The sequence below is a fragment of the Panthera pardus genome, unplaced genomic scaffold (genome assembly GCF_024362965.1).
Source record: "Panthera pardus isolate Hobbes unplaced genomic scaffold, ASM2436296v1 HiC_scaffold_5, whole genome shotgun sequence".
In the NCBI taxonomy this organism is placed as follows: Eukaryota; Metazoa; Chordata; class Mammalia; order Carnivora; family Felidae; genus Panthera; species Panthera pardus.
The window spans coordinates 19588376-19615898 of record NW_026526980.1 but is presented as its reverse complement, the minus strand read 5'-3'; the positions used below and the strand labels follow the sequence as shown (position 1 = coordinate 19615898).

The window sequence follows — 27523 nt, the reverse complement described above, 5'->3', positions numbered from 1 at the left end:
GCCCGAGTGGCTCAGTTGGTAAAGCGTCCGACTCTTGATTTTAGCTCAGGTCATGATCTCACGGTTTGTGGGATCGAGCCCGGTGTCAGGCTCTGTGCTGACAGCATGGAGCCTGCTTGGGATTCTCTCTCTCTCTCTCTCTCTCTCTCTCTCTCTCTCTCTCCCTCTCTCCCTTTCTCTCTCTCTGCCCTTTTCCCGCTCGCTTGCTCGCGCTCGCTCTCTCTCAAAATAAATAAATAAGTTTTAAAAAGAAAAATAAAGTGGCAGATTTCTAGGCACTGTGTCAGTTTCCAGCTTTGCTGCATTATAGCAGTGACGCTTTGAGAAAATCACTTTTTCTCTCAGAGCCTCAGTTTACTCATCTGCAAAATGTGGCTGCTGATATCCATGCCCTGCCTCTTTAGCAGGCTTCTTTACATTTTCCTTAAAATGCATAAAATATCAACAATAATTTGTTCTTCCCACAAATGTTTATTGCACAATTACTATGTTGTACATACTACCTTGTTAAAATTTCAGCCTTCACAGTAACCCTCTGAGGTAGATATTATGAATCTCTATTTTACAGGTGAGGGAGCTGAGGCTCAGGGATGGCATGTGACTTACCAGCTGTACCTGGGGACAAGTTGCAGAGACTAGATCCGTGCATCTGTGTTCTTTCCACCCACTTCACTTCCCAGACTCCCTGCTGCTGTCAATTAGCCAGGGCTTCGCCACCCCCTGGGGCCTCCCCAGGCCTTAGTCCCCTCAGCATTTGCTTCCTCTGTAGAGAAGCAGCAAGGGCTGGTTTCTGAGACCCCAGAAAGATCTCGGTGGCATGTGCTGCTGAGATGAACACTTTGAGAAAAGTCTACCCTCTTCAGTTTTTTAGAAAGCCTGAGAGGGGAGTAGCATCAAGTTTAATCTATTTGAATCTTTACAGGCACTTTTCTTTTTACAAGTTTGAAAACTTGAGGGATCCTCGAGGGAAGCCCAAGGGATGAATTTCTGGTTCCCAAATCCCTGACTCGGGAGCCTCCCTGGGGGGCCCAGGCAGTCCAAGGTCAGGCTCCACCCCAGCCTGCTGGAGCAGCTCACCCGCACTCCTCAAAGATGTCCGGGTAGTGTCGGAACAGCACCGGCGGGTCCCGGTCCCCCCGCACCGGAGCCCGAGGCACAGCCCGAATCCCAGGTCTCCGACCGCGCCGCCCCCCAGAGCAGGAGCGATGGATCCACTGGTGGGCTTCCACAGCAAACTTCCTCTTGAAGCGCATGCCACACTCGGGGCAGGGGAAGGGCCGCTCCCCTGAGTGCATGCGCCGGTGGCTGACCAGCAGCGAGGGGTAGGTGAAGCGGCGGCCACAGTCTGCACACACGTGACGCCGCTGGCTGTCCTGAGTGTCCACGCCGGGCACCGGGACCGAGGGCTGCACACCTGTGCTCTGGTTCCAGGCAGCGTTGGTGGGTTGCTGTGCTCTTGCCGAAACCTTTCTTACGGTCCAGTCAGGGTTGTGTTTAACCAGCTCTTTAGAAGGCTCCTTCCCAGGAGTCTTTCTGGGTCCCTTGGCTCCTGGCCCTTCCTCTGGTGCCTCTTCCTTCTTGTTTGGGGTGCCTCCTGGGAAACAGGAATTAAGATACGTTTTAAAACACATTTGCTTCCACCGTCTCAGGTTATAGGATTCTTTTACTTAGGAAGTGTCAGAAAAGTACTGTCCAGCGATTAAAACACAAGCTTTGAAGAGTGACTTATCTGGGCCTTGGTGTCTCAATGTAGCAAATGGGATTCAAAGGTTTCTTTACTTCACATGGTCTCCGGGAGGATTAAATCAGTAGAAGCATGTTTGGCATTTAGTAAATGCTCAAGAAAACAGTAGCTATCACTGTTGTGTTTTCTCAATTTTTTTTTGTAGGGTAAGACTTTTACAGACGAGGAAACATTTGCACAAGAGCATTCAGCTAGGGGATGGTGATGGGGGGGAACCAAGTTGATTACTGGGCATTTTCTCTTGTACCACTTTGCCTTGCTTGAGGAATGTGAAAGGCAGACCTGAAGCCGCTTCCATTCCTAGGGGTTTTTAATTGTTCTTGAAAAGGGAAGAATGGCTGGTGTTTTCTCCAAGTGGGACCTAGAAACCAGAGTCTTCGACTCGGGCTCCTACTTCTCCTACTCTGGTCCTAACGTGACTACTGTCCCAAGTTCTGAAAACTTTGTACCAGGTCTGTCTTCTTTCCTCTTTAATATCCAACATTGGCAGTCTCTTTAATTCCTTTAGGGACGCTGGCAGTGGGGATTCAAAAGAAAATTCTGTGAAACAGGAAGCCCTGGAGCGCCAAGGGGGGGGGGGGGGGGAACTTGGGACAATCCCTCACCTCTCAGAGCTCCTCCCAGGCTTTCCCCCTCCTCAGGATCCTGGGCGGCGGGACTCCAAGCCTCACTCTCCTGTTCCATCCAAGAGATGAGGGCTGGTTTGGGGCCTGGGAATCCTGGGAGAGAACAGGGATCACAGTGCTGGCCTGAGAGGCTGTCCTGGGAAGATGGCATCCCCCTGCCAGGGTAAGGGCACCTCCTCAGAACTTATGCTCAAGCTGGACAAGTTCTGCAACGCTCCTGCTTGAAGGAAGGGGATGCGGGATGGAAGCACTCCCTACCTAACCTGAAGCCCTGGGAATGGAGGTGGCTGTGGTGCTGTTGGTGGAATAGTGCGGGATTAGAGCTCACAATCCTCTCGGTCCTCACGTCATCTCCCCTGTGAACCCCAGTGAAGGAGGAGGTGGGGGGGATTCTGACCCGGGGCCTCACCGAGCGCGCCCAGGTGGCCGTAGGTCTCCCGCATCACGTCCCGGTACAGGGCCCTCTGCGCGGGCCGCAGACACCCCCACTCCTCCGGGGAGAAGTACACGGCCACGTCCGCGAAGCTCACGGCCCCAGGCTTCTTACAACCAACCCCGGTCTCCCCCGGTCTCAGCGCCAGGAGCGGGGCTGGGGGCGGCGCCATGGGGCCTCCCGGCCCCGAGCAGCGGCCGCCCTGTCCCCCAGGCCACTGCCTCCCCGCGCGCGGCCTCAGCTTTCGTCGTCCACAGGAAGGGCTCCGGAGGCCGGGGCCCCGCCCAGCCTTAGCGTCCGGACGCAGTCGAGGGCACCGAGGTAGCAGGGACTGGCTGCTAGGGATTCGGGGGGGTGTGATGGGGACAAACAAAACCCCTCGGTGTTTATTCACTTCATGGCAGCTTGGATTTAGATAGCCGGGTTAAGAGACCCGGAAGGTGTCTTCAGAAAATATGGCGACATCCTGGCTCCAGTTGTCTCTGGATTCTTTAAGGGCGCCATTCTTTGATCATACCAAACATGGCGCCTATCTGGCTTCTCCGGCCTCAGCGGCCACTTGCCCTCAACCACAATGGCCGCTGCAGGTGGGGTGGGAGAGGAGATAGGCGGGACGGGGCGGAATGGGAACTGGGTAGAGGTGGGCTGAGGGGCGGAGCCTTCCTGCCTTCAAGAAGGATGGACGGACCGTGGCTTCCAGCACCGCTCTTTGCCTGCACTGCCAGGCGGCCGGTGATTGGTTCCAAGAGCAGGAAGAGGCCGCACCGCCCGGCCGGCCGGGCGAGTGGAGCGTTGGAAAGCGCCCCTCGTTCGGCTGGCTGTGGAACCTCTGGCGGCCCTCGGCCCGTGTGGAGCTGCGCATTGTGTCCTCGACGTTGTCCCTCCTCGCCTTCCCGCGGCAGGATCTGGAATCCGGTACCCAGCCCCAGAGACGCAAATGCTCTGGCCAAGCCCTGGGGTCCAGCCGAGGTAGAAACCAGGTACACGTTTACCGTTGGGACCACGGCTGTGGATCGCGCCCGACTCCTTGCATCGCGGGACGGCTGTCAGTCTCTGGACTGGAGCTTAGGGGGAGAACTTGGTTGGTGAGGTTGGAATCGGAATGGGGACATTTTTAATTACATTTTAATTTTTTCCAAATTAACTAATAGTCATGGTTTTTAAAAAGTAATGCAAAGGTTTTTAATGAAAAAGGCAGCTCCCCTACCCTTTTCACTCTGTTCCCTAAAGACCACTTTGAACTCTTTTGTTAATTTGAATTATATGTACATAAAGTAAAACGCACAGCTCTTCAATGTAAAATTCGCTGAGTCTTGACAAATGCATACAACCGTGTTAACCATCACTCAAAACAAAATACACATCTTAGATGTCACCCCTGAATGTCTCCTTGTACACACTTTCCAGTCATTACACAATTTTTGATTGTGGTAAAATACACATAACAAAAACTAATTTTATACCTTAAAATTCAATAGCATTTAGTACATTAATAATATGCAAACATTATCACTACTTTCATCACCCTTAAAGGAAACCCCCAACCCTTTGAGCAGCCACTCCTCATTCTCCCCTTCCTCCATCCCATGGTAATCACGAACCTTTCTGTCTCTATGCATTTACTTTTTCTGGATATTTCACAGAAATGGAATCCTGCAATCTGTGGCCTTTACATGTCTGATTTCTGAAATTAGCAAAAAGTTTTCAAGATTCATCAATGTAGCATTTATCAGTGCTTCACTCCTTTTATGGTTGAATAATACTCTACTGTATGGATATAGGTTTTCCCTGCTATCTGATAGTAGAATGTTTCTATGAAAACTTTCTTTTAAAAAAAAGGGTTTTTTTACATTTATTTTTGAGAGACAGAGTGAGACAGAACACAAGCAGGGGAAAGGCAGACAGAGAAGGAGACACAGAATCTGAAGCAGGCTCCAGGCTCCAAGCAAGTGCTCAGCACAGAGCCCAGTGTGGGGCTCGAACCCACGAACCGTGAGATCTTGACCTGGGCCGAAGTCGGTCACTTAACCAACTGAGCCACCCAGAAATGGTGTAAAGCCAAGAAACAATTACCATTAACTTATATGGAAAACTTTTTTAAACATTTCCAGACCCCAAAAATAACCTCTCTTAGGCTTTACTTATACCGTAGGACACACAAAATAAATCTAGATCAAGAACAGATACTCACACAGTTCAAAGCTATAGTAGCTTGATGCCAAGGGGCTGAGTGTAGTTCCCTGAGAAGGAGCTTGGTGGGGCCACTCTTGCTGCTTGGGGTGCAAGCTGCCTCTGTAAAAGCAAAAATTCTTTTTGGCTTTCTTTCAGTTAGTGAAAACGGGTACTAATGTAGGGTTTTTTTGTGTTTTTTTTAACAAATATATTATTTCAAATGGTTGTTTATTTTTGAGAGAGAGAGCACGAGCAGGGGAGGGGCAGAGAGAGAGAGAGGGAGACACAGAATGTCAAGCAGGCTCCAGGCTCTGAGCTGTCAGCACAGAGCCCAACGCAGGGCTTGAACTCATGAACCGCAAGACCTGATCCGAAGTCGGACGCTTAACCAACTGAGCCACCTAGGCACCCCTTAATGTAGGTTTTTCTTAAAGTGAAGTGGCCTAATGGGAGCTTTTGAAAAGTGAGGGGACACCTGTATACCACATTTTGTTCACCCATTCATCAGCTGATGGAAATTTGAGTTGTTTCCACCTTTTGTGTTGCTGTGAACATTTGTATAAGGCATTTTGTTTAACAGCTTTGAGATTAAATTAGCTCAATAGATACCTCTTGCATTTAAATTGTACAGTTTAATGGGTTTTGTATGTTACATTATTTTTTTAATTGTAAAATACACAAGATATAAAGTTTGCCATTTGAACCGTTTTTAATTTTACAGTTCAGTGGTGTTAATTACATTCACAATGCTGTGCAACCATCACCACTATCTACTCCCAAAACATTTTCATCACTGCAGAAGGAAACCGGGAACCCACTAGGTGGTCATTCCCCATTCTCTACCCTGGCTCCTGGTTAAGTTTTAATCTGCCTTATGTGTCTATGCGTTTGCCAATTCTAGGTACATCCTGTAAGTGGAACCATATAGCATGTGTCTTTTTGTGTCTGACTTATTTCACTGCCATCTTAACCATCCCCACCATCCTCTCTAGAACTTTCTCATCCCAAACTGGATCGATACACCTTTTTTTTTTTTAAGTTTATTTATTTATTTTGAGAGAGAGCGAGAGTGCGATCAGGGGAGGAGCAGAAAGGAGGGGAGAGAGAGAGAGAATCCCAAGCAGGTTCCACACCATCAGTGCAGAGCCCAACTCAGGGCTCGAACCCATGAACCACGGAGATCATGACCTGAGCCAGACACTCAACCGACTGAGCCACCAAGGTGCCCCTGGATCAATATACTTTTAACTCTTAGCCACTTCTTCCGGAGCTTTCATTTTTAAAAATATGCTTTTCTTGTTTCTTGATAGACTCATTTTAGAAATTGTTTGTGAGCATCCTGCAATGATACTTGCTTGGTTTCTAGCCCCATTTTGCTCACCTTTCTTCCAGACGTGAGGTAATAAATTTGTGAAATTTCCTATACATGCTGTGATTATGTTTCTTTTCTGGTCAGTGTTTGCTTTTTTTAAATTAAAATGTATTTGACATATAGCACTGTGTAAATGTAAGGTGTATAACATGTTGATTTGGTACATTTACATATTGTGATATTGCCATTGTCATTGTTTGCTTTTAAAAACTTTTTTTTTTTCAATTTTTTAATGTTTATTTATTTTTGAGAGAGACGGAGAATAGCGGGGCAGGGGCAGAGAGAGGGAGACACAGAATCCAAAGCAGGCTCCAGCTCCGAGCTATCAGCGCAGGGCCCAATGCAGGGCTCAAGCCCACGAGCTGTGAGATCATGACCTGAGCCGAAGTCAGGCACTTAAACCGACTGAGCCACCCAGGCACCCGCTTTTAAAAACTTTCTAATTATATTTCCTTTCTCCTTGCATCATCTGCCCTTTCTGCTTCTTTAAGTTGTTCTGAACTACCAGGGATAGCATCAAACCTCAAATTCCCATCCCCCACCCCTACCCCCCCCCCCCCCCCCCCCCCCCCAGGAAACCTCCCTCCTTGAGCCCTCAGACTGGACTGGGCCTTAGCTGTCGTCCAGGGTCTTACTTCCCCACTGTCCTGGATTGTATCCTCTGCCTCCTAGATTCAAAATCCTCCTAGTTTTTCAGTCGAGATGGATCAGCTTAATGGTTTGTGGCATTGGACTACAGATACTAGATAGCTTTATCCCATTGGGAATATTCCTGCAATCAGGCAGGTGCCATTTGGTCCTTGGATTAACAAAACCCGCCTCTCTGTTGATGGCAGTCCACTGTCTGGTCTTGGAACCACTCCTTGCTTGGCTGTCCTGCCTGCGCTAGCACCTGCTGTCCCCGCCCCTCCCCCCTTGTGTTCACAAATTATTCATTGCTGCCCAAGCTAGTGCCTTTTTCCGTCTTTGTATTTTCTTGCCCCACCTTTGCTGGTTTTCACTGGAATACTTCTGGCTTTTGGTGTGCCTTCCACTGATATCACCTCAACAGTTACTTGCTCATTTTATAATTTTTTAAAACTTGAGTCCTGGAGGGGCGCTTAGGTGGCTCAGTCGGTTAAGTGTCCATCGTTGGCTCAGGTCACAATCTCACAGTTCACGAGTTTGAGCCCCATGTCCGGCTCTGTGCTGACAGCTCAGAGCCTGGAGCCTGCTTCAGATTCTGTGTCTCCCTCTCTCTCTCTGCCCCTCCCCCACTCATGCTCTGTTTCTCTCTCTCTTAAAAATAAACATTAAAAAGAATTAAAAAAAAATTTTTTTTAACCTTTATTTATTTTTTTGACACAGACAATGGACGGGAGAGGGTCAGAGAGAGCGGCAGGCACAGAATCCGAAACAGGCTCCAAGCAATGGGCACGGAGCCCAACGTGGGGCTGGAACTCATGGACCGCGCGATCTCGACCTGAGCCGGAGTCAGACGCGCAACCGACTGAGCCATCCAGGTGCCCCAAGCTCAGTTGGTTCAGCGTCGACTTCGGCTCAGGTCGTGATCTCACGGCTCGTGAGTTCCAGCCCCGTATCAGGCTCTGTGCTGGATCCTGCTTCGGATTCTGTGTCTCCCTCTCTCTCTGCCCCTCCCCTGCTCACTCTGTCTCTCTCTCTCTTCCTCAAAAATAAACATTAAAAAAAAAAAAACCAAACCTTGAGTCCTGGAGGGGCCTCACTGCACTCACAGTGATGAATAGTGTAGAAATAGAGTAAGGAAAAATGTGCCTCCAGATAGGAGTCTCCTTCCAAGCAGAGAATCAACTTTACCTAAAGAGAAACTACAAAGGATTTCACCTGGACCAAAAAATACTTTTGTGTACTCACATACAATGTTATAAACCACTTCTTTTTGCACGAGGGATAGAGAAAAATTAAGAGGGAGATAGAGCTAAACAATAAACTTGGGTGTTAACTAATCGGATTGAAACACACCTTCAAGACTAAAACTGTGCTTCATCATAAGTGGCTGAGGTCATGTTGTTTTTCCTGCCATACATAAAAATACAAAGATGCTCTCGCTTTCAAAATGTTTTGATTGCCCACTAACATGTTGTTCCAGAATCTCGATCACATAGGACTATGAGAATTCATAAAACATGCAGAAGATAGCTTTAGTTATAACGGAACGCCGAAGTTTCTTGCGTACAGCTCAGCCTTATGTTGAAGAGCTGAGGAATGATGGGTAATGAGGCCTGCAACTTACTGTGAAATAAAATACGACGCATAAATGAACAGACAGGGGCTAGAGAGATGGATCGACATGTGATAAAGCATAATTTTAGAATCTGGATTAATTGTGGGATCTAAATGATGGGCACGAGTGTTTACCATAAAATTCTTACAACTCTTTTGAATGTTTGAAAAAATGTCATACGGTGACACGAGGGCACTCAGTCACTTCAGACTATGAAGACATGCTAGATGCTTTCACGTTTTATCTCCAACAACCCTGTGAGGTTGACAAGTGAGACAACTGAGGCTTAGAAAGGTTGAATGACATGCTTAAGGCCCATAGCTACTTGGGACTGAGCCCAGCCTGGAATCCATGTCTACCAATTCAGGAGAGGCTATGTGGTGAGGTAAAATAACACCCAGTTATAATCATTTGGGGGGGGGGGGGCGGCTCCTGGGTGGTTAAGCGTCGGTTAAGCATCCAACTCTTGATGTCGGCTCAGGTTGTGATATTGTTAGTCATGGTTCGAGCCCGTGTCAGGCTCCCTGGTGAGCGTGGAGCCTGCTTTGGATTCTCTCCCCGACCCCCCCCCCCCGCCCCTCCCCTGCACATGCTTTCTCTCTCTCTCTCTCTCTCTCAAAATACATAAACATTTTAGAAAATAATCATTTTTGGAACCCAGGGGTTTTGAGAGCAGTCTTTTGTTCAAAGAGCTATTTGAATCCCCTGGCACCATGCCTGGCATGCAGACATGCTTAGTCCCATCCACTTCCTTCCTTATTCCTTCAAGAGTTTCCTAATCGAAAATAGGGCTAGCGGATCTAAGTGGGTCACAAAGACCCCTTTTAACTGTTGACACATACAAACGTTACAGTAAAAATTAGACTGGAGATACTAGGCCTTGATTTCAACCCTTATCACCGGTAATTTACTCTTTCTTTTAAACAAAAGTCCCAGCATTTTGTTTCCACCTGCTGTGGTCCAAGAACACATCTTTATTCAGAAGGTGTAAAATCCAGAGAACATGCAAATATCTGAGGAAAAAAAACAAAACAAAACACAACATCGTAATCACTAATTCATAAAAGAGGGAAAAAAAACCTTTCAGCTAAGCGTGATACTTTTGTGCGCTATGTACAGAGTGAGCACAGGGCAGGGCAGTTTCCCAGCTGAAGCCACTGTTCTCCTCCCTGTCGTCACCTTTAGGCCCTTATAACCAAAGAGTGCCAACAGTGGCTTGACACTGCATGTGTCTCCTTGCCAAGTGTCTCACCTGCACTGGCTAAAAGAATCCTTGGATGAGCTTCCCCCACTGGGGATGGGCCCAAGGTGTGCCCTCTATTTCAGAGGGTCCTCGGAGAGGGTCCAGGCTCCTTCCATAGGCTCTTGCGTCCAGAGGATCTCATCTCTGAGGAACAGGAGAGCTACAGTCCAGAAAGCAGAATGCTCTAAGGGAGAGAACAACCCAGGGGGAAAAGCTAGTTAGGGAAATGATTGGCAGTGAAGAAACTCCACATGGGACTTGGGAGCAGAAGCCTCAGAAAATGGGTTCAGCCCTCAAGTGGCTTTTGATTCCTGCCTCCTTCCAAGGTATCAGCTTGCCCTCTGAACTCAGAGCTTTGTTTTCCTCAAATGCCTCCTTTCTTTCCACTCCTTATCCCGCAAATGCATAAACTTGGCCTTTTCCCTTCCAAAGAAAACTCTAATCATCACTTGTGAGCTCCATCACCCACTTTCTTGAAATATACCTGGAAAGTACCGGAAATGAACTGGAGGCCTCCCAAAACAGGGATCGGCTCTGAAAGCCCTAACACAGGCCACTACTCCCTCAGGCTCTCGCCGGAGCGATGGATCCACTGATGGGCTTCCAAGGCATACCTGCGCTTAAAGCCTTTCCCACATTGTGGGCAGGATAAGGGCAGGCTATCAGAGTGAATGTGCCGGTGACTGAGGAGGAGAAAGGTATAGGTAAAGCGGAGGCCACAGTCCACACAGTGTGTGCGCCTGTATGTGTGCACCTGAGGATGGCCAGCCAGCGGGGAGGTGTAGGCAAAACAGAGGCTGCAGCCAGGACAGCTGTCGGGGCTTCTCCCCTCTGTGCTTGCGCTGGTGGATGGCTAACAGGTAGGGGTAAGTGAAGCGACTTTTGCAGTCTGGGGGGGGCTTCTCCCAGGTGTGAGCCTGCCTGTGGATGGCCAGGGAACCCCTCTGGTGGAAACGCTGCCCACAAACAGGGCAAGAGTGGGGCTTTTCACCTGTGTGGACGAGCTGATGCTGGAGCAGATGTTTGCACTGGGAGAGACGAGCCTGGCATTGGTCACACTGGCAGGGCCGCTCCCCAGGTTGGCCAGGAGGGAGGGGTAGCTGAAGTTGTGGCCACAGTTTGGGCAAGAGTAGGGTGATTTGTGGGTTGTAATGTCCTTGAACCAAGGCTAGATCGGGCTCTTCCCAGAGTCCAGTAGAGCGCTGGGCAGGTGGCTTTGTGACTGGGGCCAGGTGGCCTGCTGGATGGTAACCACTCCTCGAGAGACACTTCCTCATGCGCCGTCTCTTTGTTTTGGACTCTTGTTCAGTTCTTTTTCCTCACTGTCATCCCCGGATCCTGAGACAGGATAAAAGATAAAACTTCAAACTTAGCATATTCCATATGGTGGCCTGACCTGGGAAGCAGCATGAATGTCTGAATATACGGCAGTCTGCTGGACTGGGGCTCTTCAAGACTGGGGCCTCATCAAACCCAGAAAGCTAGCCTGGAGTAAAAGCAAATTTCATCATCTGGACGGTGTTAACACATGAAAGCTCTGAAAGCTGGAGATAAACAGAGGTGAACCCCTACTCTGTCAGGCACTGAGGGTGGTGATGGTCTCAGCCTTTGTGGAGCTTACAACCCTGAACCTATTTATGACCCCTTTGCAAAACAGCCACTAAATGACCTCCCTTGGGCCAACCCCAGTAAGGGGATGTCATCAAAAAGTCTACACTTGGACTGTACTCCAGGTTCCACAGGAAGACCTGGGAACGAGCATTTATTATGACGTGACAGCAGAGAAAACATGTTTGTTTGTTTGTTTAATGTTTATTTTTGAGAGACACAGAACATGAGTGAGAGAGGGGCAGAGAGAGAGGGAGATGCAGAATCTGAAGCAGACTTCAGGCTCTGAGCTCTCAGCACACAGCTGAACTCGAGGCTGGAACTCTGAACCAGGAGATCATGACCTAAGCCAAAGTCCCACACTTAACCGACTGAGCCACCCAAGAACCCCAACATGTTTTATTTTAGAATCTCTGATGAATGACATTATCCTTGCATTGTGGTCCACATATTAATACCTAAAAGGAACATTTATCTTCATTTTATTACACAAGAAAAATCAAATTAGGTGTGTGTTTCTCCTTTCCTTTTGCTGCCCTGACAACTCAAGCACTATTTTGTACTAGACTGGGGTTTCCCAGTATGATTAAGTAGTGCTATTTAGCTGTTCTATGAGCCATTTTGCAGTGAGATTGGAACCTTCTGGAGAGGAGGTTTAGGGATACGCGATGGGGCTTTGGAGGGGACAGTGTGTGCTATGGGTTCGAGTTAGGGGACGGGCGTCTAAGAGGTGCCAATACTGGGTTTGAGTGAAGTACCCACCCGTTACCTTTCCCCCGTCTCTGATGACAGCTGCTGGGGTCTCACCCTCTGGATCCTGGGCCTCCACCTCTCCTTCCACCCAAGAAATAGAAGCGGGTTTGGGGCCTGAAAATCCTACGGAGGGGAAACATTGGGTTGGGCTGAGAACCCAAGAGGGAAGGATGAGGCTGCTTCCTCAGTGCCCCACACTTCCATCCCACTCGAATCTGGGGACATCAGTCCCCCCCCTTCCCGTCATTCCCCCTAGCTGGACCGCCGGGCCTCACCGAGCGCGCCCAGTCGGCCGTACGTCTCCCACATCACGTCCCGGTACAGGGCGCTCTGCGCTGGCCGCCGACACCTCCAGTCCCCCAGAAGAAGTACACGGCCACGTCCGCGAAGTTCACGACCCCAGGGCTGCTTTCTCACGCCCGGCCTCCCCGGGAGGCGTCATGGAAAAACCCTTCAGTGCTACGCCAAGAGAGGCTTCTGGAATATGTGAAAACGCTAGAGCTTTGCTAGCTTTCTTCTGAAAAAGTCCTGAACGGCCACGGCCCTGCCCTTAATCAACATGGCGCCTCTTCGGCCTCAACCTCCTTTGCTTTTCCGGTCTGCCCTTCCTCACCGAGGGGAAAACCAGAAGGGAGGTTGGACCTGCAGGGCAGCAAGTCGTAGATGACGTACGTTGATTGGACGGCGCCGGCGATTAGGGGAAGAAGGAAGGCTGTGATTGGTCTCTCCAGAGCGGCCTATTTGAAAGGCTGAGGAGAAGGAGCGATCTGTCTGGAAGGTGGCGCGCGCTGAGAGGCAGTAGGCTCTTTCTCTTTCTTTCTCTCTTCTTAAGTAGGCTTTCTTTTGACCTGGCTTTTCCGGGACAGGATCTAAAAGAGTGTTTTTGACGGTTTGAGGTTACTGCCTTCTACTTACATGAGACCTGTTACGAGCAGGTGCAGATGTCCCGGGCTTGAAGGTGAGTAAAAGCCAAAGGCTGAAAACTGGAGATGATGGAAGTGAGGGCTGGCCTGCCCCAACCTGCTCTGGGTACCCTGGGCAGGGCTAGCCCGGGCGAGCTGCGGAAACGATTCCTACCCGGTATTTGATTTGGCCCATGCCCCGAGGTCACAGATGTCTTGCCTTTCACAGACGCAGCAGCTGAGGGACAGAAAGCAGGTTCAAAATCATCTGGCTCCCAGGTTCAGCCAAGTGCTTAGCTAAGCACTTACTGTACCCTGTCTCGATCAGAAATTTTGTGTTCGAATTACAGCTCATAAATGAGTAATCAAACTGGGAAATGAATCAAATCACCTCTTAATCTGTTTTTCAAACTTTTCCAACCAAGTAGTATTCATGGGAGCAGAGAAGGAAAGTTCTGCGGATATAACAAAAAACTGTCCATCCGTACAGTGAAACCACTTTGAAGACATAATCTAGCTATACAATTCATGTGGATATGCATTCTATTTCATCATATAGTCAAATTCAATAGAGTGCATAGTCAAAAGTAAGTTTTGAACATGTTGAACGTTCTTATACTACAGGTGGAGTGTAAATTGGTACAACTTTGGAAAACTGTCCGTATCTACTAAAGCTAAAGATTTGCATGCCTATCTATGACCCAGCAATTCCACTCCTACTCACATAATCAGAAGAAGTGCATACATAGGTTTACTGAACGACACGTACTCAAATGTTCAAGCAACATTAGTTGCAGTAGCCAACAACCTATTCACAACAGTAGAAGAATGAATAAATAAATCATTGGAATACTATTCATGGAATATTATTTAGAAATGAGAATGAATAATCTAGAACTACATGCATAATATGGATGAATCTTACAGACATACTGTTGAGCAAAAAAAGCCAGACACAAAAATAGTATGTAATATGTGATTCAATTTACATAAAATATAAAAACAGGCAAAACTAATCCAAGCTTTTTGTTTGTAAAGTGCTGATAATGGGGTGGCTGACTGGCTCAGTCAGTGGAGCCTTGCTCTCAGGGTCATAAATTTGAGCCCCACGTTGGGTGTAGAGATTACTTTAAAATAAATAAGTAGGGGTGCCTGGGTGGCTCAGTCAGTTAAGTGTCCATTCTTGATTTTGGCTCAAGGCATGATCTCATGGTTCATGAGTTCAAGCCCCATGTCCAGCTCTGTGCTGACAGTACAGAGCCTGCGTGGGATCCTCTGTCTCCCTCTCTCTCTGCCCCTCCCCTGCTCGTGTGCCTTCTCTCTCACTCTCAAAAATAAATAAACATTGAAGTAAATAAATAAAGCAGGGCACCTGGGTGGCTCAGTTGGTTAAACATCCAACTCAGGTCATGATCTTACAGCTTGTGAGTTGGCACCCCTCGTCTGGCTCTGTGCTGACAGTGTGGAGCCTGGAGCCTGCTTCAGTTTCTGTGTCTCCCTCTTCCTCTGGCCCTCCCCCACTCACGCTCTGTCTCTCAAAAGTTAATAAACATTTAAAAATAAAGTGCTGGTAATATTCTGTTTTTAATTTTTTTTAATGTTTTTATTATTTATTTTTGAGAGAGTGAGACAGAACATGAACAGGGGAGGGGCAGAGAGAGAGGGTGACACAGAATCTGAGGGCAGCTCCAGGCTCTGAGCTGTCAGTACAGAGCCTGATTCAGGGCTCGAACTCAGGAACCGCGAGATCATGACCTGAGCTGATCTGAGATCATGAGATCATGACCTGAGATCATGACCAGACGCTTAACCAACTGAGCTGCCCAGGCGCCCCAGTGCTGGTAATATTCTGTTTCTTTCTTTCTTTTTTTTTCTTTTTGTTTAGAGAATGCCTGTGAGCAAGGGGGAGGGGCAGAAGGAGTGAGAGAGAATCCCAAGCAGGCTCCATGCCCAGCACAGAGCCTGACATGGGGCTCAATCCCACAACCCTGGGATCATGACCTGAGTCACAATCAAGAGTTGGACATTCAACCCACTGAGCCACCCAGGCACCCCAATATTCTGTTTCTTGATCTAGGCACTGGTTACGCAGATGTGTTCAGACTGTGAAAATTGACCTGTACGTACACTTACATATGTGTGTTATGCTTCAATTAAAACAAAAAAAAGTCTCCTTCCTCTACTCCCCTCCCCTTCCCCCTTCCTAGAGACAACCTCTATTGCCAGTTTCTTGTGTCCTTCCTGAGATAATTTAGGTACATGAAAGGATACATTTTCTTCCTTTCATAAGTAGTATAATAAACACACTGTTCACTTTGCTTTCTTTTCTCACTTGATGCACCTTGCAGATTGTTCAATTTCAGTACATATAGATCTGCTTTTTTTAATGGCTGCGTACATAGTGTTCCACTATGCATGGAACAGTTTGTCTAGTTCATTTTCTTTTTTGTAATTAAAAAAAATTATTAAAAATTTATTAAATTTTTTTTTTTAACATTTATTTAATTTTGAGTGACAGAGACAGAGCGTGAGTGGGGGAGGGGCAGAGAGAGGGGACACAGAATCCCCTGCAGGCTCCAGGGTTCTGAGCAAGCTATCAGCACAGCTGACCATGAGGTCGTGACCTGAGCTGAAGTCAGATGCTCAACCGACTGAGCCCCCCAGGTGCCCCTATCTAGTTCATTTTCTGTTAATGGTCAGTTAGTTTTTTTCCAGTCTTACTGCCATAAAATAATGTAATCACATCCTTAGATATGATTTTTTTTTAAGTTTATTTATTTATTTTGAGAGAGAGGGGGGTTGGGGTTGGGGTGCGGGCAGAGAGAGAGAATCCCATGCAGGCTCTGCACTGTCAGTGCAGAGTCTGACTCAGGGTTGGAACTCAGGAACCCTGACATCATGACCTGAGCTGAAATTAAGAGTCAGATGCTCAACCAACTGAGCCACACATGCACTGCCCCCCGCCTTAGATATACTTCTTTAGGCACATATATGAGCGTGTCTGTAGAATAAATCATAGAAGCAGAATTTCTGACTCAGAGGGGAAGTCTAGTGTTTTAAGCCATTTATTAATTTAAGTTAGTAAAATTGTCTCCCAAATCCATAAGAAGCGTATCCAGAATATGTACCATATTTCTTTTCTATCTTCAGGCTACCCGGTTTGAGAAGCATGGTTTTAAGGTCTTTTATTTATTCAGGTGACATGGCAGACAGAATAGTGGACCCCAGAATGTCCATGTTCTAACCCCTGAAACCTGTGAATATGTTACATCGGCAAACAGAACTTTGCAGTTGTGATTAAGCCAAGGATTTTGAGATGGGAAGACTATCATGGATTATCCCAGGGGGTCTCATGTAATCGCAACGATCCTTATAAAAGGGAGGCAAGAGGGTCCTCTCTGGGCTCAGACCTAGTTTGCAGTGACATGGCTAAAATGCCCCAAGAAGGTCAGAATTGTCGGTAAATACAGGACCCATTTGCCTCCCTCAGGAAAATGGTGAAGAAAATTGAAATAAGCCAGCACTCCAAGTACGTTTGCTCCTTGTGGCAAAACAAGGGTGAAGACGTGAACTGTGGGGATCTGGCATCGTAGTGCCTGCATGAAAAGAGTAGCCGGTGGTGTCTGGACCTACAAGACCACTTCCGTTGTCACAGTGAATTCTGAGGACCGGAGGAGTCTTTCTTCATTTGAAACACTGCTAGCCTGTAATAAATGAGTTATGTAAACAAAAAGGGAGGGAGGCGGCAGGAAGATCAGTGTCAAAGAAGATGTGCCAACAAAAACAGAGGTGGGAGTGACGCGTTGCTGGAAAGGGACCACAAATCGAGGACTCGGGGCAGCCTCGAGAGGCTGGAAAGGGTAAGGAATGGATTCTCTAGAGTTTGGAGAATGCGACCTTGCTGACACCTTGACTTGAGTCCTGGAAGACCTATTTTCAGACTTCTGACCTGCAGAATTGTGAGATAATAAATTTGTGTTATTTTAAACCTCTTAGTTTGGTAATTTCTTACAGTAGCAGTGGGGAACTAACACAGGTAACACTAATGAATAGCAATTTCTGAGCTTTGTCAAATACTGTGTTGGGGATGTGAGCACTCTCCTAGCTCTGAATTCTAGAATTGAAGATCTAAAAGAGAAGCAATAAAGACATTTTGCTGCATGAAAGAACACACACTTAGGATTCCATTTATGTGATGTTTTATGACAGCGTAATTGAATCTGTAGTGGCAACATAATTAGAGCAGTAGTCTCTGGAGGGAGGGGAATGGGTTTAACTAGGAAAGGCCATGAGGGAGCTTTGTAGGGTGATAGTGATGTTCTATCTCTTGATGGAGGTTTGGGTGTATGCTTAGCAAATTCTTTTTTTTTTTTTTTTTTTTTAATATATGAAATTTATTGTCAAATTGGTTTCCATACAACACCCAGTGCTCATCCCAAAAGGTGCCCTCCTCAATACCCATCACCCACCCTCCCCTCCCTCCCACCCCCCATCAACCCTCAGTTTGTTCTCAGTTTTTAACAGTCTCTTATGCTTTGGCTCTCTCCCACTCTAACCTCTTTTTTTTTTTTTTTTCCTTCCCCTCCTCCATGGGTTTCTGTTAAGTTTCTCAGGATCCACATAAGAGTGAAAACATATGGTATCTGTCTTTCTCTGTATGGCTTACTTCACTTAGCATCACACTCTCCAGTTCCATCCACGTTGCTACAAAGGGCCATATTTCGTTCTTTCTCATTGCCATGTAGTACTCCATTGTGTATATAAACCACAATTTTTTTATCCATTCATCAGCTGATGGACATTTAGGCTCTTTCCATAATTTGGCTATTGTTGAGAGTGCTGCTATAAACATTGGGGTACAAGTGCCCCTGTGCATCAGTACTCCTGTATCCCTTGGATAACTTCCTAGCAGTGCTATTGCTGGGTCATAGGGTAGGTCTATTTTTAATTTTCTGAGGAACCTCCACACTGCTTTCCAGAGCGGCTGCACCAATTTGCATTCCCACCAACAGTGCAAGAGGGTTCCCGTTTCTCCACATCCTCTCCAGCATCTATCGTCTCCTGATTTGTTCATTTTGGCCACTCTGACTGGCGTGAGGTGATATCTGAGTGTGGTTTTGATTTGTATTTCCCTGATGAGGAGCGACGTTGAACATCTTTTCATGTGCCTGTTGGCCATCCGGATGTCTTCTTTAGAGAAGTGTCTATTCATGTTTTCTGCCCATTTCTTCACTGGGTTATTTGTTTTTCGGGTGTGGAGTTTGGTGAGCTCTTTATAGATTTTGGATACTAGCCCTTTGTCCGATATGTCATTTGCAAATATCTTTTCCCATTCCGTTGGTTGCCTTTTAGTTTTGTTGGTTGTTTCCTTTGCTGTGCAGAAGCTTTTTATCTTCATAAGGTCCCAGTAATTCACTTTTGCTTTTAATTCCCTTGCCTTTGGGGATGTGTCGAGTAAGAGATTGCTACGGCTGAGGTCAGAGAGGTCTTTTCCTGCTTTCTCCTCTAAGGTTTTGATGGTTTCCTGTCTCACATTCAGGTCCTTTATCCATTTTGAGTTTATTTTTGTGAATGGTGTGAGAAAGTGGTCTAGTTTCAACCTTCTGCATGTTGCTGTCCAGTTCTCCCAGCACCATTTGTTAAAGAGACTGTCTTTTTTCCATTGGATGTTCTTTCCTGCTTTGTCAAAGATGAGTTGGCCATACGTTTGTGGGTCTAGTTCTGGGGTTTCTATTCTATTCCATTGGTCTATGTGTCTGTTTTTGTGCCAGCTTAGCAAATTCTTAAAATTTATTTTCATTTTATTCTATGTAAGTTTAACTCAAAAATATGTAAAGCAAATATTATTGCCCTCTAGCTAATAGTGTGCATGCTGAAATGTTCAGGGGTCATGTGTACTGATGTTGACAATTTCTTTGAAGTGCATCAAAAAAGGAAATGGTCTGGTAGAGAGATGGATAGTTACATGATAAGGCAAGTACAAGTATGGTAAAATGTTAATGCTAGAATGAGGTGAGGTGGTAAATATATGGGTGGTCACTGTAAAATTCCTTCAACTTTACTGTGTGTTTGAAAACTTTCAAAATAAAATGTTGGGAGAAAAAGAAAAGAGAAGCAAACTGCATATTGCCTAGACAAAGCATGATTAGCCATTAAAAAAAATTTTTTTAATGCTTTTTTTTTTTTAGCAGGGTGAGGGGCGGGGTGGAGCAGAGAGAGAGGGAGACACAGAATCCGAAGCAGGCTCCAGGCTCTGAGCTGTCAGCACAGAGCTCGTCGCGGGGCTTGAACGTACGAGCCGTGAGATCGTGATCTGAGCCAGAGGCAGGCACCTGTGATTAACCATTTTTAAAGTACAATTAAGTGGCATTTAGAGCATTCACAATGTTTTGCAACCACCACCTCTCTCAAAACATCATCACCTTTAGGATTTTGATTTGATTACACTGAATCTGTAGATTTCTTTGGGTATTGCTGGCATCTTAACAATATTAGGTCTTCCAATCCATGAGCACGGATATCTTTCTATTTATTTAGGTCTTTAATTTCTTTCAGCAGTATTTCGTAGTTTTGAATGTACAAGTCTTTTGCCTCCTTACTTGAATTTACTCCTAAGTATTTTATTCTTCTTCATGCTATTATAAATGGAATTGTTTTCCTAATTACCTTTCTGGATTGTTCATTGCTAATGAGCCCAGCATGAGACTGGAACTCACAAACTGTGAGACCATGACCTGAGCAGAAGTCGGATGTGCAACCGACTGAGCCACCCGGGCGCCCCATAGAATTTTCTTTTTTTATAATGTCTTTGTCTAGCGTCAGTGTAAGAGTTTATGGATTCAAATCCCTTTCATTTGGGAATATTTTCTCCCATTCAGTAGATTGTCTTTTAATTCTCTCCAAGGTATCTTTTGAAACACAAGTTTTAATCTTGATTTAATTAGTGCATATCTTTTGTCATTTGTCCTTTTTGTGTCATAGCTAAAACCATTGCCAGACCAGAGGCACCTGGGTGGCTCAGTCAGTTAAGCATCCAACTCTTGGTTTCAGCTCTGGTCATGATCTCACAGTTTGTGAGTTCAAGCCCCGCATCAGGCTCTGTGCTGACAGTACAGAGCTTGCTTAGGATTCTCTCTCTCCCTCTCCCTCTGTCCCTACCCCTCTCATGCTCCCTCTCTCTCTAAATAAATAAATAAACTTGAAAAGGGCCCAAGATCCAAATTAACACCAAACCACCTGGCCCAAGATTGCAAATTGACACCAATGTTTTTTTTCTAAGAGTGTTTATTTCCTTATTCATTCATTCATTCATTCACTTATAGGGAGAGAAGCCTAAGCAGGCACCTTGCTGTCAGCGCAGAGCCTGATACGGGGCTCCATTCCATGGTCCATGACCTAAGCCAAAACCAAGAATCAGACACTCAACTGACTGAGCCACCCAGGCACCGCCTTCTAAGAGTTTTAGTTTTTACAATTAGGTCTATGGTCCATATTGAGTTAATTTTTTTTTTAGATTTTTTTTTTTTTTAAAGTAATCTCGGGGCGCCTGAGTGGCTCAGTCGGTTAAGTGTCAGACTTCAGCTCAGGTGATGATCTTGCGGTTTGTGAGTTCGAGCCCCACATCGGGCTCTGTGCTGGCAGCTCGGAGCCTGGAGCCTGCGTTGGATTCTGTGTCTCCTTCTCTCTCTGCCCTTCTGCCACTTGTGCTCTGTCTCTCTCTCTGTCTATCAAAAATAAATAAATTAAGTAAGTAATGTCTATCCCCAGTGTGGGGCTTGAACCCATGACCCCGAGATTCAATAGCCACATGCTGTACCAGCTGAGCCAGCCAGGCGCTCCTTTGAGTTAAGTTTTGTTTGTGGTTGAAGATAGGGATCCAGCTTCATTCTTTTGTATGTGGATATCCAGTTGTTTCACCACCCTTTGTTGAAAAGACTATTTCACTTTTTGGATTGTCTTCGCATTTTTGTTGAATATCAGTTGCTTATAGGGGCACCTGGCTGACACAGTCAGTAGAACATGCAACTCTTGATCTCCGGGTCATGAATTCAAGCCCCTTGTTGGGTGTGGAGCCAACTTCAAAAAGAAAGAAACAAAATCAATTGATCATAAATGTAAAGGTTTCTAGAAGGAAATTTTATTTTCTCTTATTTAATAAATTTCTCCCATTTAATCAGTTCCTCCCTCGGTGGCTGGGGAGTGGCCTGTGCTGTGACCTAAATGGGAGCATAATGACTTAACGTGAAAATGTTGTAAGGTCCTTCTATTGTGCCTATAGTATGGAGATTTGGGTTATTTTTTTCCTCCAAAAGATAAAAACCTTTTAAATGCATTAGCAAGTCCCTGTGAAAATACTGTGTACAATAAAAGTAAAAGGTGAGTACCTATATCAACCCTAAGAGGTTTGCTATTATTTCGTTTAGCATTATTCCTGTCTCGTGTTTGCCACCAAATGACAAAGCGTCCAGTTGCTGATAGATCAGTGATTCCTTTGCTCCACTGCTGCCAACTGAAGTCACTATTGCTCCCAAAGGCCAAGAAAACTATAGTTCCAAAGGTGGCTGTGTTTCCTGCAAGAAAAAGTACAAAAGCTCCCCACCGAGTCAAGTGTGCTTTGGCAAATAGTCCAACAATGTCTGTTGTAAGAAATATGGCAAGTTCCTTCCTTACAAGCACTGTATCACTGTCACCCATTAATCTTTTGCTATGCAGTGTGGAATAAGTGAAAGGAGGCGGAGGAAGAAAAAGCAACAGAACAGAGGGGCCCAGTATTGGCTAGAAAAGAAAAATGGGGGCACCTGGGTGGCTCAGTCGGTTAAGCAGCTGACTTTGGCTCAGGTTATGATCTCACGGTTCATGGGTTCAAGCCCCATGTCAGGCTCTGTGCTGACAGCTCAGAGCCTGGAGCCCCGCTTTGGATTCTGTGTCTCCCTCTCTGCCCCTCCCCTGCTCACTCACTCACACGCTCTGTCTCCTCTCTCTGTACCCCCCTTGCTCATGCTCTATCTCTCTCAAAAATAAATAAACATTTTAAAAAAGAAAAATATAAATTTTGCTACTCACATCATGTTTCTTTTTTTCCACATCGTTTTCCTACATGATTTTTTTTTCTTTTAAGGACCAAAAAAATATTATGAAGTATAAAACATGATAGAGCAAGCAAGGTACAACCTGGACACTGAGGTGGGAAATTATATGTTGAGTTACAGTACCCCCAAATCAACTACAGCACAACTAACAAATGTTTTGTTTATAATATTAAAATCCGGGAAATTATAACAGTTGGAATCAAGGGCCAAAATTCAAAGTATTTTTCATTTTTTTAAGTTTTATTTGTTTATTTATTTTTTAGTAGTCTCTACACCCAGCATGAGGCTCGAACTCATGACCCAGAGATCAAGAGTCGCATGCTCTTCCAACTGAGCCAGCCAGGCACCCCAAAAGTATTTTTCATTTTAGATTAAAAATAGGCATACCGGGCTCACTTCAGCAGTACACATACTAAAATTGGAATGATACAGAGAAGATTAGCGTGACCCCTGCTCAAGGATGACAAGCAAATTTGTGAAGTATTCCATGTTTTGTGCGGTTCCCCAGCAAACCGCCACCCTTCCCAGATGAACTTGGAGGAAACAATATGAGTCAAAGCACAACGTGTGGCACTGAATAATGAAAACTAACATTTCACTAGAAAAATATTTACAATAGGGGCACCTGGGAGGCTCAGGCAGTTAAGCATCCAACTCTTGATCTCAGATCAGGTCATGATCTCATGGTTTGTGGGGTTGAGCCCCAAGTGGGGCTCTGTACTGAGGGCTTGGAGTCTGCATGGGTCTCTCTCTCTCTCTCTCTCTCTCTCTCCCCCTCCCCTCCTCCTCCTCCCCCCCCCCCCCCCCCCCCCCCCCCCCCGCTCACTCTCAAAATAAATAACCTTTTTTTTCAATTTTTAAATAATTTAAAAAAGGGGCACCTGGGTGGCTCAGTCAGTTAAACATCTGACTCTTGATTTTTATTCAGGCTGTGATCTCATGGTTTCTTGAGTTCAAGCCCCACATCCAGCTCTGCGCACTGACCACGCAGAGCCTGCTTGGGATTCTCTGTGTCTCTGCTCCTCCCCCACTCGCTCTTTCTCCCTGTCTTTCAAAATAAATAAACATTTAAAAATAAAATAATTTTAAAAAGAAGTCAATATACAATGACAAATTAAGAAAAATATTCGCAAATTATATCCCAAAGGACTAATTTCCTTATTTAAGAACTACAAATGCATTAACAACTCGGGCAACGACAGATGTTGGCAAGGATGCGGAGAAAGGATCTCTTTTGCAATGCTGGTGGGAATGCAAACTGGTGCAGCCACTCTGGAAAACAGTGTGGAGGTTCCTCAAAAAAATTAAAAGAACTACCCTATGACCCAGCCATTGCACTACTAGGTATTTATCCGAGGGATACAGGTAGGCTGTTTCGAAGGGACACATGCACCCCAATGTTTATAGCAGCACTATCAACAATAGCCAAAGTATGGAAAGAGCCCAAATGTCCATCGATGGATGAATGGATAAAGAAGATGTGGCACATATATACGATGGAGTATTACTCGGCAATCAAAAAGAATGAAATCTTGCCATTTGCAACTATGTGGATGCAACTGGAGAGAACTATGCTAAGCAAAATTAGTCAGAAAAAGACAAGTATCATATGACTTCACTCATATGAGGACTTTAAGATACAAAACAGATGAACATAAGGGAAGGGAAGCAAAAATAATATAAAAACAGGGAGGACGACAAAACAAAAGAGACTCTTAAATATGGAGAACAAACAGGGTTACTGAAGGGGTTGTGGAGGGGGGATGGGCTAAATGGGGAAGGGGCATTAAGGAATCTACTCCTGAAATCACTGTTACACTATATGATAACTAACTTGACTGTAAATTTTTAAAAATTTTTTAAAAACTACAAATGCAGAAGACAAAGACTAGCAACAAAAAAATAATATAAATGACAATTCATGTAAAAGAAAATACAGGGATCTCTTAAAGCATTTGAAAAATTAATCAGAGGCACCTAGGTGGCTAAGTTGGGTAAGTGTCTGACTCTTGATCTTGGCTCAGGTCATGATCTGAGGGTCTTGAGTTCAAGCCCTGCCTTGGGCTCCGCGCTGGGTGTGGAGCCTACTTTTTAAAAGTCACTCCTAATAGAGGAATGCAAACTAAAATTGAATGATAGTATTTTTCACCTATCAGATGAGTAAGGATCAAAAAGTTTGCTGGGGGGCGCCTGAGTGGCTCAGTCAGTTAAGTGTCTGACTCTTTTTTTCTTTTTTATATTAAAAAAAAAAACTTAAAAAAAATTTTTTTAATGTTTTTAGGTATTTTTGAGACAGAGAGAGACAGAACATGAGCAGGAGAGGGGCAAAGAGAGAGGGAGACACAGAATCCGAAGCAGGCTCCAGGCGCTGACCTGTCAGCACAGAGCCCGACACAGGGCTCAAACTCATGGACTGTGAGATCATGACCTGAGCTGAAGTCGGACGATTAACCGACTGAGCCACCCAGGTGCCCCTTAAAAAACTTTTTTTAACGTCTATTTATTTTTGAGAGAGGCAGTTCGAGCCGGAGAGGAGCAGAGAGAGAGAGAGAGACATGGCCCCTCCAACGTGGCCACAGCTACAGGTAACAGAATCCAAAACAGGCTCCAGGCTCCCAGCTGTCAGCACAGAGCTGGATTTGGGGCTTGAACTCACGAACCAGATCATGACCTGAGCTCAAGTCGGATGCTTCACCAGCTGAGCCACCCAGGTGCTCCAGGTGTCTGATTCTTGATCTTGGCTCAGGTCATGATCTCACAGTTTTTTTTAGTTCGAGCCCCGAATCAGGCTCTGCACTGATGGGGCGGACTGCTTGGGATTCTCTCTCTCCCTCTCTCTCTGCCCCTACCCCACTCATTCTCTCTTCTCTCTCTCCCCCACCCCTCTCTCAAAATTAATTAATTAATTTAAAAAATAAGTTTGCTGGGGCAGCTGGCTGGCTCAGTCAGTGGGGTGTGCGGTGACTCTTGACCTCCGGGTTGTGGGTTTGGGCCCCATGTTGGGTGTAGCAATAACTTTAAAAAATATAAAATCTTAAAAAAAAAGTTTGTTGACACTCCTGTCCCAAAATAATCCCCCTCATCACTTTCATCCCCTCATCCTGCACTGACCGCTTCCTGACATTATTTATTTTTTTCTTTAGCCTCGAATCTCCATGAGGGCAGACATTACATGGCCTGTGGCAGTTGCCCAAAATATCTGTTGAATGAAGCAATGAATGACGCACTGTGTTCTCACAGGTGGTAGAGACACTCCCACATATTGCTGATGGGAGTGTAAATTCATACAACCTCCTTGGAAAGCAGTTTGGTAATAACTATCAAAATTGCAAATGCAACATTCACGTATTTGTTTATTACTTCATGGGTACATAGTGTCTGTGGGATGATGAAGAAGTTCTGGAAATAGTGGCAGGTTATAAAACATTGTGAATGTACTTAATGCCACTGAATTGTATACTTAAAAATGGTTAAGATGGTAAATTTTATGTATATTTTACCACAACAGTCCACAGTTTTGTAGCTCTCACAGTACTTTAAGAGTATTTTGGGGGGCGCCTGGGTGGCTCAGTTGGTTAAGCGTCCGACTTCAGCTCAGGTCATGATCTCACGGTTTGTGGGTTCGAGCCCCACGTCAGGCTCTGTGGTGACAGCTCAGAGCCTGGAGCCTGTTTCGGATTCTGTGTCTCCGTCCCTCTCTGGCCCTCCCTCGTTCATGCTCTGCCTCTGTCTCAAAAATAAATAAACGTTAAAAAAATTTTTTTTTAATTTAAAAAAAAAAGTATTTTGGGGTGTCTGGGTAGCTCAGTCGGTTGAGCGTCTGACTTCCACTCAGGTCATGACCTCACAGTTCATGAGTTCAAGCCCCGCGTCAGGCGCTGTGCTGACAGCTCAGAGCCTGGAGCCTGCTTCAGATTCTGTGTCTCCCCCTCTGTCTGCTTCTCCCTCGCTTGCACTTTGTATCTCTCTCTCTCTCTCTCTCTCAAAAATAAAGATTTAAACAAAAATTTTTTTTAAAGAGACCAACTTATTTTGCTTCCAAAACTTATTTCTCTAACACCATTTATAGATTTGTGCAAAGTATCCTGTGAATATAACACTTTATTTGCAAGAATGACCCTTGATTAGCAGCAGACAGGACCAGGAACACAGGCTTCCAACGTGGCCACAGCTACAGGTAACATTACCTGATCCTGTTGTGATAGCTTTTATTTATTTATTTATTTTGAGAACGAGCGAGCATGAGTGGGAGAGGGGCAGAGAGAGAGAAAGAATCCCAAGCAGGGTTTACCCTGTCAGCGCCTGACGCGGGGACTCGGGGCTCCAACTCAAGAAACCGTGAGACCATGACCTGAGCCAAAATCAAGAGTCAGATGCTTAACTGACTGAGCCATCCAGGCGCCCCTGTTGTGATATCTTTTATTCTAGTTGCTCCTGCCCCTTTCACAGGTGTGTTGACATTCACTTTCAACTCTGCACAGTCAGCATTTCCTGCTCTTGCTTTTAATGACCCCTTCCAAACCAGCACCTTCTTTCTCTATGTTTATTGTTAAGCTTTAGCTCACAGGAGAATTATGATACATTTTTTGCACTTTCCCAGTTTCTTGACGGATTGTTCTTGGAATTTGGGAAAATGTGTACATTTCACAAGAAACACTGAGAAGGAATTCCTACGTGTACACACTAGAAGGAACCACAAGAAATGCCAGGAACACTAGAAGAATATGAGGCATGAAAGCTAAGTTACATGAGAGCTCTGGTAGGAAAACTAAGGTAAAAAAGATAAAAACTAAATCATTGATTTGCTGAGTCATCAAGGCGTCTTAAAGGACAGTTTCTGTGTTGTAATACCTTGTCTCGCAGCTAGGTTTGGAGTGAGACCTGGCTTGGAAATCATGGCCCTTAGATGTACCAGATATGTGATCCTGGACCAGTTCCTTAATATATCACTGAGCCTCCTCTATTAAAGGGAAATAATACCTATTGTCAGGTGTGCAAGTGAAGGTTACCCTACTTACAAAGTAAAAAAATTAGTCTGTTGTTTCATGGATGCTGGCAGAGGACAAGAGACTCCAATGTCAGAGACAAAAGACCTTATTCATGGCACACGTCACCTGAGCATCACATATGCATTGGCTCTTTTGCCTCCTAAGCTCCACAGAGACGACACGGAGGGGCCCAGTGGATGCTAGACACACAGAGTTGCACTGTGGGGGAGGAACAATGAGCTGGGGGAACCTGGCGTTTCATGGCAAGTAGGAAGAAGCTGCTCTTTGTCCCATGTAGAGACACTATTTCTCCCTGACAGTTGCTTCATGCAAACACAACCCTAAGAAATG

General features: G+C 45.6%; 1 protein-coding gene, 1 long non-coding RNA gene and 1 other non-coding gene across 4 annotated transcripts; 1 reads left to right on the top strand and 2 right to left on the bottom strand.

Moving 5' to 3' along the window:
• Positions 1 to 451: 451 nt before the first annotated feature.
• Positions 452 to 3408, bottom strand: LOC128774855 (zinc finger protein 688-like). Of its 2 annotated transcripts, XM_053894351.1 has the most exons (3): positions 2780 to 3401; positions 2350 to 2463; positions 452 to 1594 (listed from the first exon to the last, which is right to left on the bottom strand). In XM_053894351.1, the coding sequence occupies exons 1-3, from the start codon at positions 2973 to 2975 to the stop codon at positions 1074 to 1076; spliced, it is 831 nt and encodes a 276-aa protein (XP_053750326.1). In that variant the 5' UTR covers positions 2976 to 3401; the 3' UTR covers positions 452 to 1073. The 2 variants fall into 2 exon arrangements, with proteins under 2 accessions (XP_053750326.1, XP_053750327.1); XM_053894352.1 differs by lacking the exon at positions 2350 to 2463 and having other exon boundaries at positions 2780 to 3408.
• A 6135-nt stretch (positions 3409 to 9543) lies between these two features.
• LOC109259034 (uncharacterized) lies at positions 9544 to 12731 on the bottom strand. The gene is made up of 5 exons (XR_008419315.1): positions 12469 to 12731; positions 12210 to 12316; positions 10824 to 11170; positions 9842 to 10016; positions 9544 to 9602 (listed from the first exon to the last, which is right to left on the bottom strand). It is a non-coding gene; the product is annotated as an uncharacterized LOC109259034 (long non-coding RNA).
• A 9841-nt stretch (positions 12732 to 22572) lies between these two features.
• LOC128774886 (U6 spliceosomal RNA) lies at positions 22573 to 22679 on the top strand. The gene has a single exon (XR_008419391.1). It is a non-coding gene; the product is annotated as a U6 spliceosomal RNA (small nuclear RNA).
• Positions 22680 to 27523: the final 4844 nt, after the last annotated feature.

Excerpts from the sequence above, each read along its gene's own strand:
- LOC128774855 (XM_053894351.1), bottom strand. The coding sequence starts at position 2,975 with ATGGCGCCGCCCCCAGCCCCGCTCCTGGCGCTGAGACCGGGGGAGACC. Across the intron at positions 2,464-2,779 it reads CGGCCACCTGGGCGCGCTCG|GATTCCCAGGCCCCAAACCA; the intron begins GTGAGGCCCCGG and ends GTTCTCTCCCAG. Across the intron at positions 1,595-2,349 it reads CCTGGGAGGAGCTCTGAGAG|GAGGCACCCCAAACAAGAAG; the intron begins GTGAGGGATTGT and ends CCTGTTTCCCAG.